At 37.5% G+C, this 13,212-nt stretch overlaps 1 protein-coding gene across 1 annotated transcript in view; it reads right to left on the bottom strand.

Moving 5' to 3' along the window:
- The window catches only part of prep (prolyl endopeptidase), a 345,233-nt gene that overhangs the window by 144,193 nt on the left and 187,828 nt on the right, over positions 1-13,212 (bottom strand). Inside the window, exon 9 of the mRNA XM_028797649.2 lies at positions 6,163-6,360. Coding sequence (XP_028653482.1) covers positions 6,163-6,360 — 198 coding nt within the window. The remainder of the gene's footprint in view (positions 1-6,162; positions 6,361-13,212) is intronic.

Here is a 13,212-nt window from a genome sequence, read left to right on the forward strand (position 1 = left end):
CTGGTTCTGTTGATTTAATATAGCCTGGAAGAGGAGAATGGAAGTTTTGGAATGACAGGCCCTTGAGTGATGAAACCCTGCAACCACCATGTCAGAAAAGAATTCAGTTGACAAATTACTTTGTTCAGACTTACCTATGACCATTGCCAGTTACTTGCTGTTCTGTCTCAGTGAAAACAATCTAAACAATCGCTTTGTACGCTTAGCCAAGCATTTCTCCATTAGAAACTAAAAGGCAAGTCTTTGCTACCATTAGGCCGAATACATGCAGTCAATTGCAACCTATTCATTAGCACTGCTTTCGGATATTGTACTTGTCTCTTCGTCAAACTGCACAGCCATGAGTTATTAACTGAATAAGGATTTTTGTTGAGATTATATTAAAAAAAATCTATTACTGTGCTACCAAATGGCAATATGTTAACTTAATAACTAAATATTTAACTAATGAGGGAAAAGATGACACAAATGAAGAGGGATCTTCACAGTTTATTTGTCTCCATATATTACAAGAAATGTGCTTACGTTTATTTCTATCAAAATATTGCATACTTTCATAATTTTCTGTAAATGTCAGTAAAGTATAATTCATATAAGTGCTCTGAGTGTGACTTCTGGGAAGAGTTCTGTCTTAGCATAAACTGGACTCAACTCATTATTCAGCAAGACAGTTTACCACCTGGTTCATGTTCTCTTTACAACACCATACTGCCTTTGTGCTGTGCTACCCAGTAGTGGAAAGTAACACATTTTATTTTAATATAATTGAGTTGACTATATAGGGAGTTGTACTTTTTACAGTATTTTTAAATGCAAGTACTTTTACTCTTTAAAATGTACATTTAGTTATTAACAATTCTACTTTATTACATTCTTTAAAGCAGGATGTTACAATTGATTTCTTATGTTCAAAAGGCAAAGTTTACAATGAATAATTAAAATGTAACTGCACTCAAATACTTTTGAAGTTGTAGGTCATCATGATACTGGAGCTTGAAGTATTTTTGTAAATGACACAATAGCTGTGCAGCTCTCTCCAGCTGTGTCAATGGGTGCAATGGCATTTTTGCCCATGAATCTCCTCTCAATAACTCATAATAATCCAGAATAACAAATGTTTACAAATGTATTAAAAATCCTAAAATGAAATTGCTCAGACCCTTAATTCATTACATTATAGAAGCCCCTTAGTAGTGCTGGGCGGTATACCGGTTCATACCAAAAACCGTTTTTTATTTTTGTTATGATATGGATTTTTCTTATACCGGAACACCGGTTTAAATAGCCTAAACAACATTCGGAACGTGGCGCAGCGGGAAACTGTTTAAGGGGGACCTTTTTCACTGGTGCACCGCAAAATACGCATCCAACAGAGTACATGTGTTAGTGGAGGTATTGAGCGGTGAAAATGGACAGGGAACATTCTGAAACTGAAGCTGTAGCAGACGATAAAGTTGAACATGATAACACAGAAGAACTTTTGACAAAAAAAGGTGCTGTATCTGTTATCTGTAGATACTTTGGTTTTAAAAGGTCGGATGTGGAGCATTATGTTCAAATGTATGAATACTGTTTCTATACTACATGTATAATACTGCAAGCCAAGTTGTACTTGTTTTATTTTATTTTTTTTTCAATACTGTGTAATGTATCTGGTTACTGTGTAATACTGTGACGGTGCCGGTCCCCTACAGACTCCCTCTTCCCACATGGGAGTCTGTTGAAACAACACCATCGATAGTTATGACCGAGATGAGCTGAAAAATCTCATTGAAGCCAGGGGATGTTGGAAAGTGCTCAAGTGCTTTTGTTAAAAACAGTCAAAATAAAACCAAAAGTGTCCATTGGACAGTGTTCAGAAAAATACAGTACCCAAATAAATAGCAAATCCATAAAGCCAGTGAAATGTGGGGATAAAATCCATAATAAATATATCCGTTAAAATGTAGTCTCTCTCCTCGCCCGATCGCAGCACACCACCTTCTGTCTCCACGGCTCACCCTTCACTGGCGTTGCTGACGGAGCCTTTGCAGCACGAACTGCTTTCTGCCAACCCCTGTTTTGGCTGCCGCCACACTGCGCAGCCAGACCGTCCGAGGTCGGCACACCTCCCGTCTTCCTTCGTGCTCACTCAGTCACTCCTCAGATCCATTTGGAGGTCTTACATTTCGCTCGCCCCACTCCACACACTTACTCTGTGGGGTGAACCAGCCCCTAGATCGCCTAAGCCTGCACTCCCTCACGGAGCCCCAGCTCGTGCTGCCTTCTCCTTCTTGGTGTCTGGATCATCTCCCATGACTGCCTTTTCCCTTCTTTAACCTCCTTGTGTTCTATCTTTTCTTTTTTCCTTCCCCCATCCTGCCGGCCCATAAATATACATCTCCGTCCGTGGGCTCAGCGCCTTATTCACACGCCACACTAAGTCGACGAAGCAATTGAGAATGATCAGATGCGATTCGCCCCAATCACCTCATCAACTCCCTGCGGTCGAGCAATCGCACCCACAAAGACAGACACGGCGAACTGGATTTAAAAACGGACCATTTTTTTTGTTTGTTTTTTTTGACCCACTAAACAACAAATAGTATTATAAATGCAAGTTGCAGTTTTATTATTTATTATATATAATATATATATATATATATATATATATATATACACACACACTATATATATATATATATATATATATATATATATATATATATATATATATATATATATATATATATATATACAAACAATATATATATATATATATATACACACACGCACAATATATATATATATATACACAATATATATATATATATATATATATATATATATATAGCTTAGCTTGAAGCAAGGTCTATATTAATGCAATTTGCCTTAATGACGGTTCAGTTGGTAAAGATATCATCTCCAAGTTGCACTTGTTTTATTTTAGTTTGGTGAATACTGTGTAATGTACCTGGGCTTGAAGTTTTGATGTACAGTGATCCCTCGCTATATCGCGCTTCACCTTTCGCGGCTTCACTCCATCGTGGATTTTAAATGTAAGCATATGTGAATATATATCGCGGATTTTTCACTGCTTCGCGGATGTCTGCGGTCTACAGTACGTGTGCTTCCTCAGTTGATTTGCCCATTTGAATTCAAACAAGGGACACATTTGAATTCAAACACGGGACGCTATTGGCGGATTGCTGAGAAGCTACCCAATCAGAGCACGCGGTTAAGTTCCTGTGTGCTGCTGATTGGCTCAGCGACGGAGTGCTGCATTAACCAGGAAGTCTGAAGGAAGGAAACAGCTACACCGCTGCAGGACACCATTACAGCATAAATGAGTCCACGATTCTTTTTATTTAAAAAGGAGGAAAAGCATATAAGATCTACGGCCGCAGTGTCTTTTAACCAGGGCGCAAAATGAGTTGCAAGTGGATGTTGTAAGGCAGTAGTCTGGATGGAATCTGCTTTAGGGATTTGGATTGAAGAGTGAAGGAAGAAGAACAACGGCGGTGCTACACAGTCGCCTGAAGAGGCTCCTTTAGAAGAGCTGTAACGCTCTCCTTTGTTGTGCTGTAAAATTAAACTCATCGTTATCGGACAAGTCGTCGTGTCATTGTTGGTGAGTAACCATAATTAATTATTTACGTACAGTACTTATTACATGTACATAGTTTAGTGTCACTGTACACACATTTTACTGTATACAATTTTTCTTGCATTGTACGTATTTATTGATGGTGGCCTGTCTGTCGTAATGGCTGTAACATATGTGATATCGGAGACGCTCAATATCTTTAAAATAATATTTAGGTTTTACTGTATGTAAACTGTGTTTACATACATAATTTCAACGAATCTTACCTAATATCTAAGAGAATACAAAGTGTTTATGCTGTATAATTGTGCGTGAAATGTTTATAATAGTGTGGGAGAGTTTATAAGGGCTTAAAATATATAAAAATAACCATATAAACATATGGTTTCTACTTCACGGATTTCGCGGGTGGCTCTGGAACGCAACCCCCGCGATGGAGGAGGGATTACTGTAATAGTATTATTACTGAAAGTTGCACTATTATTTATTTTATTGTTATTATTTATTAGTTTATATATTATGCAGTTTAATGATGGTAAAGTTGTTTAAAAAGTCACTTTAACATGTCAGTGGACAGAGATTGTTAACATTAACAAAGTGTAGTTGGTTTACAAAAAATATTTGCCATTTATTCCTTTTCTAAGACATGTTCAGTGCAATACAACTAAATGCCTCTTTGGATGGTTGACAATTTGTTGTCAAAGTTTTAGTTTAAGCGGTTTGCAAAATTTGTTCAATAAAACGGTTCTATATTTTGACAGCAACTGTCATGCAGTGTGATTCCTTCTCTTCATTAGTGCCGCCCCCCCTCCCCCCGTTTGAAAACTATCATTTTATGGAGCCATGCAAACCTGTATTAATACTTGTGTGCACATTAAAATGTTTTTTTTGTACAATGTACAATTCTCATCACAGTGGAATAGGTTATTCTTAGCCAGTCTACTGCAGTAATTGCAGTGGAAAATGTGATTAACTCATGCATGGGAAAAAAATACCGTCGAATACCGTGAAACCGGTACAATCTTGAAAAACACCGTGATATAGAATTTTGGTCATACCGCCCAGCATTTCCCCTTAGGCAGCAATTACAGCTTTAAGTCTTCTTGGATAAGTATTTATAAGCTTTGCACACCTGGTTTTGGCCAGTTTATCCCATTCTTCCTAGCAGATCTTCTCAAGCTCTAGTACATTGGATGGGAAGTACCTGTAAACCACCATCTTTAGGTCTCTAAACAGATATTCTATGTAGTTTAAGCCTAGGCTTTGGATGAGCCACTCATGGACAGCCAGAAACATGTCCTGCACTGTCCAGCACTGTCTTCCCTGTCTGCTTCAGGTCACTGTCATGCTGAAAAGGAAACTGTCACCCAAATCTGAGGTCATGCGCACTCTGGAGAAGCTGTTCTTCATCATTCATCCTTGCGTCAATTCTGGTCAGCCTCATTTTCCCAGCTGCTGAGAAACACTCCCATAGCATAATACTGCCACCACCATGACTCTCACTTTAGGGATTGTATTAATCAGATGATAAGCAATGCTTGGTCTTCCTGAGAAATTGTCCTTGGAGTTCTGCCCAAAGGGCTCAATGTTTGACTGATCAGACCAGAGAATTTTTTTCTTTATGCTCTGAGTCCATTAAACTGTCATATCCCTTTAACTTTTTCTTAATGCTTTCAGAGCCACTTTAATGCTTTCTGGCAAACTCCAAGTGGCCTGTCATATGAATTTTGTGCTGTTAAGTTGATCATCCTTCCAACAGGTTCTCTCTTATTAAAACAGGACTTCTGAAGATCTGTTGGAGTGACCATTGAGTTCTTCATCACCTCCTAGACCAAAGCTCTTTTTGCCCAGTTACTCAGTATGGCAAGATAGCCAACTCTAACAAGAGTTTTGGTGGTTCCAAATGTCTTCCATTTCACAATTATTGAGGCCACTGCAGTCTTAGAACAAACAAAGTTTTAGAAGTGCTTTTACACCCTTACCCTAATCTGTACCTCATCACAATTTTTATGTGGAGGTCTACAGAGAGTTCCTTGGACTTCATGGCCTGGTTTCTTCCCTGACACACAGTGTGAGTTGTGAGACTTTATATGCACATGTGTGTGCCTTTCCAAACAATGTCCAGTGCATTCAATTTGCCACAGATAGACTCAGGTTCTAGACGCATCTCAAGGAGAATCAAAGCAAACAGAATGCATCTGACCATAATTTGGTGTGCCACTGCAAAGGGTCTGAATACTTATATAAATGAGAAGTATCAGTTTGTTTTTTTAATACATTTGCAAACCTTTCTGAAAACATGCTTTCTCTTTAGTCATTATGGATTATTAAGTGTAGTCTGACGGTCAAAAATAGCAACTTTATCAATTTAAAATTAAATCTACAACACAATACGTGCAAGTGGGGGTCTGCAAAACTTTCTGAATCTACTTTTTTCCCAGGATGTACTGTATTTTTTTTGAGCTAGTGATATGGCAATTATGTTTTTTTAGAAATGTATAAGAACATTTTAACAACATAACTAGAAACATACTCTGACAAATTAATTTTAAATAACATATTCAAAAGGCACTCACCTGGTACAAGAAAAGAGGTGAAGTAGTAAAATATTTCAGAATCCTTCTTGCGACCTGTAAATCCAACTATGCTCCCAACATCCAGAGGGAAAGTCTTTAAATGTGCTCCTGTTTTCAGACTGTACATTTTCAGCATATTCTTCACATCGTGAAGGTAACATATGAACAAGTAAGTTGAGTGCACACAAGAAGCAAATTCTAGGGAGGAAAAATGAAAATTAAAAATTGTACTTTAAATTTAAAAATTAAAATTGTATTGTAATCCTAGGGTCTTATTTAATTCAATAAATGCGGCCATTCACCCCCATTCTGCGATGGGATCAAATAGCATTGTTCATTCATGTGACCAGTTTCTATCATTCTTTGTCAGCAAAATCGATACTATCTGCCATGCATTGTTCAAACGGGCTATGAACTTTCTACTGTTAATCATGACATTGTCTTAGAATCCTTTGATCTAGTCTCACTTTCACAGCTAAAAAGAACTATTGACACCCTTAAACCAGCCCCCAGTCCTCTGGATATTGTACCACCACGTCTCCTAGTGGAAGCCTTTGATGTGTTGGGCCCACCCTTATTAGCCATCATCAATGATTCTATTAGTTCGGGAGTTGTGCCCTTATTTTTTAAACATGCTGCAGTCTGTCCCCGTCTAAAAAAGGCAGAATTAGATCCTGGAGTTTTAGCTAATTTTCGTCCAATTTCCCAACTGCCATTTCTGGCTAAAATTCTAGAAAGAATTATTTATAATCAATTGGTTGATCACCTTAACTCCAATAATTTATTTGAGATCTACCAATCTGGCTTTAGGAGTTATCATAGTGTTGAAACGGCACTCCTGAAAGTGTTCAGCGGCATCTCTCTTATTACTGACTCAGGTGATGCGGCAGTCCTTCTCCTCCTTGACCTGTCCGCTGCCTTTGACACTATTGACCATGAGATATTGCTGTTGCGGCTTGAACATCTTGTTGGGCTTAAAAGGGCTGCTCTTAACTGGTTCAGGTCATATTTAACTGGTAGACACTTTTCAGTGACTTTTAATTCCTCTTCTTCATCCACTGCTCCTCTTAAATATGGTGTTCCTCAGGGATCCATTTTGGGTTCTATTTTATTCTCCATATACCTTCACCCTATTGGAGCAATTTTTAGGAAATTTAACATTTCTTTTCACTGCTATGCTGATGAAACTCAGGTTTATATTCCTGTCTGCAACTCTACAACAAATTAACTCCACAACTGTCTGTCTGAACTAAGATCCTGGATGGCTAATAATTTTCTTGATCTGAATCAAAATAAAACTGAGGTACTTATAGTGGGTCCATCAGCTAAAGCCCAAATTGGTCTTGAACTTCTCGACTCTTTCTCGGTCTTTTCCAAACCTCAAGTCCGCAATCTTGGTATTACCTTTGATAGTAACCTCTCTTTTGAGAAACAAGTAAATTCTGTAGTCAAGAGTTGCTTTTTCCAACTTCGTCTATTAGGTAAGATAAAGCCTTTTTTATCTTCTGGGGATTTTGAGATAGCTACTCATGCGTTTATTTTTTCTCGCCTCGATTACTGCAACTAGCTGTATTCTGGGATTAACACTAGAATTACCAGAGCCTACGAAAAAACTCGTATATCCGGCCCACCTTAAATCGCTTCTTAAATCCGTTCACACCTCTCCGCCAGCATCCTTTGTCCTCTAAATGTGCTGATAAAAGACAAGCTGCCAGCAGCCGGCTATTCCATCCCCCTACCGACTTAGAACGTGAGCGAAGTTTTCCCAGCTCACGCCTTGATTGATTATGTGGGAGTGAAGTGGAGTTTTACAGTGGAAATAAGAGATCATTATTCTAAAGTAATCTGTGTAAACACATTGTTAAAACAGAAACTTTTTCATATTTTAGTAATAAATGTTACAAAATGTAGTGGGCATAAACTATAGAATATATAAAGCCCGAGTTCCAAAGATCAAATAAACACTTTCACAAAAGCTTCAAGAATGATTCAACAGCTTCTGTGGCGTAGCGCGTTAAGGTTTGCCTCTTAGCGCAGAGCAGCTTTTCCTTGCCTCAGACCTGAGTTCGATTCCCCGCTGGGGATGAAGTGTTGCTTTTTTTTTTTCTTTTCTTTTAAACCTCAAACGGACATAAAATTTATACATTGGTATGCACTGTCAGTTACTGAGATCGTTATATTTTCATGTGGGATGCTCCTTTTCAAATATTTTTTTAACAATTGAGACTGCAATTAACAGGAACAACTGTCCTTATAACTTATTTTTAAGATCCATAACACACAGACAGACAGAGCACTGCGTAATAGAGAGACAGACAGGCAGAGAAGTCACTAGATATAGAAATAAACAGGGAAGCCACGTGTACTGAAAGAAAAAAAGAACAACATGTGCGTTGTCCTTGCCGCACTGAATAAGCGCAGGCGCTCTAACATCACTCCTCCCCCGATCTTACTTAGAGAGTCAGGGACAACGCACGTTGTTCCTTTTTTCTTTCAGTACACGTGGCTTCCCTGTTTATTTCTATATCTAGTGACTTCTCTGCCTGTCTGTCTCTCTATTACGCAGTGCTCTGTCTGTCTGTGTGTTATGGATCTTAAAAATAAGTTATAAGGACAGTTGTTCCTGTTAATTGCAGTCTCAATTGTTAAAAAAATATTTGAAAAGGAGCATCCCACATGAAAATATAACGATCTCAGTAACTGACAGTGCATACCAATGTATAAATTTTATGTCCGTTTGAGGTTTAAAAGAAAAGAAAAAAAAAGCAACACTTCATCCCCAGCGGGGAATCGAACTCAGGTCTGTGAGGCAAAGAAAAGCTGCTCTGCGCTAAGAGGCAAATCTTAACGCGCTACGCCACAGAAGCTATTGAATCATTCTTGAAGCTTTTGTGAAAGTGTTTATTTGATCTTTGGAACTTGGGCTTTATATATTCTATAGTTTATGCCTACTACATTTTGTAACATTTATTACTAAAATATGAAAAAGTTTCTGTTTTAACAATGTGTTTACACAGATTACTTTAGAATAATGATCTCTTATTTCCACTGTGAAACTCCACTTCACTCCCACATAATCAATCAAGGCGTGAGCTGGGAAAACTTCGCTCACGTTCTAAGTCGGTGGGGGGATGGAATAGCCGGCTGCTGGCAGCTTGTCTTTTATCAGCACATTTAGAGGACAAAGGATGCTGGCGGAGAGGTGTGAACGGATTTAAGACGCGATTTAAGGTGGGCTGGATATACGAGTTTTTTCGTAGGCTCTGGTAATTCTAGTGTTAACAAATCCCTGATACACAGGTTACAGTTGGTCCAAAATGCTGCCGCTCACTTTCTGGTTGGGGCAAGAAAGTATGACTCTGTTTCTCCTATTTTAGCTTCTTTACACTGGCTGCCTGTCAGTTTTCGAATTGATTTTAAAATCTTGCTGCTAGTTTTTAAATCTTTACATGGGCTTGCTCCTGCCTATTTATCTGAACTGTGTGTTTTACATCAGCCATCTAGAGTGCTTAGATCTTCTGGTCAGTTGTCTCTTGTTGTCCCTCGTACCAAGTGTAAAACCAAGGGGGACAGGGCCTTTGCAGATGCTGCGCCTCGCCTGTGGAACTCTTTACCTCATCATAGAAAGGAGTCGTCTACAATTGAACAGTTTAAAACAAGACTAAAGACTCATTTCTATTCACTTGCATTCCATGACCTTCAGTAATACTGATGGCTTCCTCGTTGTGATTATATAACATTACTTCTATTTTTTATATTATTTATTTTATGTTCATATATTTTACTTCTATTTATGTTATATGTTAATTTGTTTTGTTTTTCTTTTATTCTATTATTGTAAAGCACTTTGGCCACAGCATTACTATGTTGTTTTAAATGTGCTATATAAATAAATTGACATTTCTGAATTTTATTTTCACGTTCACTGTTCAAAAGTTCTATTACTTATTTATAAGGAATTAATACTTGAACTAAAGCATAACAACATACTACAGAGTTATTAAAAAAAAGACACTAAGAGATAAAGAATTTGAATTCTGTTTTTTTGGAACCTTCTATTATCATTTACATCTGCTCAATAGAAGAAAGAAAAAATTTGGAGAATTGGTACATTGATAAGTAGGTATTTTAATTTTTATGGTTCAAATGTGCTGTGGTTATAATAAAATAAAAAATATATAATATCTGCCCTATGAGAATTATTAATATAACTGTTGGATGCCAGTATTTAATTTTAACTCTAGGATTAACAGTTTGTTTTATTCCTTCCTTTCAAGGTGTAAAAGAGGGGATTTCAAATATGATTCTGACAATCTGTATCTTTAAATCATCGCTGACATCTTTGTAAACAGGTATAGTTTATCCTTTCCTCAGTCTTCGAGTTTGTGTTAACATTTTTTTTCTTGTCCTCAATAAGGCATGTATGTACCCTTGAGTGTCCACAAATGACTGCTGCCTGTCACCATCTATTGGCTTCAACTGAACAAATGAAGTTGTTATCTCAGGCTAATGTTCATAGATACCCCAGTGACAAATCAGTGTGTGCAGTACAAATGAAATGAATTCCGGCAATCATTTCTATATCATGTTTAGCATGCATTTATCATATTCTGACAGACAGCAAAGAAAATTAGATTTTATTGTCATTAATCAGTTACTACTTTTATTTTCAGTGGCTGAAAGACAAGTGATCATTAGCTTAGAAAGACTTAAAAACTTGTCTTCTACAATGGTATTTTTAACAGCAATGTGAATTTTTAAGAAAGGGGGAACCTTAAATTATTGTTCTCAATTGTTCAAAGGACTGGGAGTTTGACAGGGAAACAAAGAAAAATGGACTACACTGTGGTGGCTCTTTATTATTTTGTTATAATCAAATGTCTTTATCAACATCCACCTTGCAGAAAAAATATATAAAAATACAGTCCTTCTCTATCTCAGAAAGGACAGCAGTAGTTAAAAATTCAGTCTTTCAAAGGCAGGATCACCCTTAATAAAGGACATCATGATTACTATCAAACCTTTTCACAGTTTCTTTTTAGGACATTTTATTTTTACAGGCAGTCTTTTTAAGTGAAAAGAAAACTAAACTATGAACATCTATGTCACTTTCTTCAAAAGAGGGAAAAAGGGGCAATTTTGAATTCAAAAGCATATCTTTGAAGTCTTTACATTCAATAGGAGGTGCATAAGTGCACTCTCTCAGGGAGGAGGTTTTTTCCCACCAAAAAAAAAACTATTTCTAAGAAAGAAAAAACATCTGACCTATACTATTTTCAGTGCTAGGAGTGAATTCAGTATAAAGAAATGATCAGGTTCAGTCAGAAAGTGGAACATTTTTATAAGGTTATGAACTTCAATGGTTCAGACACGAGTTTAACAAACTTCACTCCTGATAGGATGGAAATCTCGGCAGTAAGTAGGGTTAGAGGTCTGCCAGTACTACAGTGCCCTTCATAATGCTTGGGACAAAAACACTTTTTTCTTGATTTTCCCTTATGCTCCACAGTTCAAAATTATAAGTGAAAAATTCAGGTGTAATAAAAGTGCACATCACAGACTTTAATTTTACGGTATTTGCATTAATTTCAGTCACACCATGCAGAAATTACAGAACTTTTTCTAAGTGATCCCCCCTGGGTGCCATCATGTTTATGACATAGCAATGGCAGGTATATTAAAGCAATCATAATTTATTACTTTGTTGGGTATGCCATGCATGCAATGACTGCTAGAATCGGCCATTCACAGACATCTCCAGGTGCTGAGTATCGTCTCTGGTGATGCTCCTCCAAGTCTCTAATGCAGCCACCTTCAGCTTCTTGTTTCAGGGGCTTGTCCCCTCAAGTTTCACTTCAGCATATGGACCCATACTGAACTAGATTTAAGTCAAGTGACTGGCCTGGTCATTCAAGAATTTCCCATTTATCAGCTTTTAAAAACTCCTGTGTTGGCTTAGCAGTTTGTTTTGGATCATTGTCTTGTTGTTGGATGAAGCACCATCAAATGAGTTTGGAGGCATTCACTGGAACTTGAACAGATATGATGTTTCTATATACCTCAGAATTCATTGTGTCACTGCCATCAGCAGTTACATTATCAATGAAGGTAAGTGTGCCAGTACCTGTGGCAGCCATATATGCCAAAACCATAACACCCCTAGTACCATATTTTACAGATGAGGTGGTATGCTTTGAATCTTGAGCAGTTCCTTGTAGTCTCCACACTTTCCTCTTGCCATCACTCTGATACAGGTTCATCTTTGACTCATCTGTCCACAAGACCTTTTTTCCTTAATTCTGCAGGCTTTTTGAAGTATTTTGTCACAGACTGTAACCTGGCCATCCTGTCTCTGTGGCTAACTAGGAATTTACATCTTGCAGTGTGGCTTCTGTATATTTATTTGTTCATGAAGTCAGCTATGGATAGTATAGTCTCTGACACATAACATAGCTGCCTCTTGAAGACCATTTCTGATCTGTCGGAGAGATATTTGGGTCTTTTTCTTTACCATAGTGAGGATTCTTATATCATCAGCAGTGGAGGTCTTCCTTGGTCTACCAGTCATTTTTTGATTACTGAGCTCACCAGTTTGTTTCCCTCTTCGTAATTATACAGTATTCCAGAAAGTTAATTTAGGTAATCCAAAAGTTTTACTGATGCCTCTTACTTTTCAGTCTCATAATAGCTTTCTTTGGCACAGCTCTTGTCCTCATGTTGTAAAATGGCAACTACAGATTCCAAAGGTTAGAAGAAGCCTAAGTATCTTATGAAGCAATCAAACACATCCAAGGAACTGCAAAAGTCGGTGACGCCAACTGTCCTGAACATTATCGTGCCTAGAAAAGCAGGGACCATTTATTCAAAAGTGTTGAAATTTCTTAATCATGTGACCAAAACGGATGCAAATAATCTTAATTTAAAGTCTGCCATGTGAACTTTAATGATGTCTGAATGGCTTTATTTGTAATTTTAAATTGTGGAGCAGAGGTGTAAATCAAGAAAAAATGTGTCTTTGTCTCAAACATTATATACTGCACTGTATAAGTC

Source organism: Erpetoichthys calabaricus, chromosome 3, assembly GCF_900747795.2.
Source record: "Erpetoichthys calabaricus chromosome 3, fErpCal1.3, whole genome shotgun sequence".
Taxonomy (NCBI): domain Eukaryota; kingdom Metazoa; phylum Chordata; class Cladistia; order Polypteriformes; family Polypteridae; genus Erpetoichthys; species Erpetoichthys calabaricus.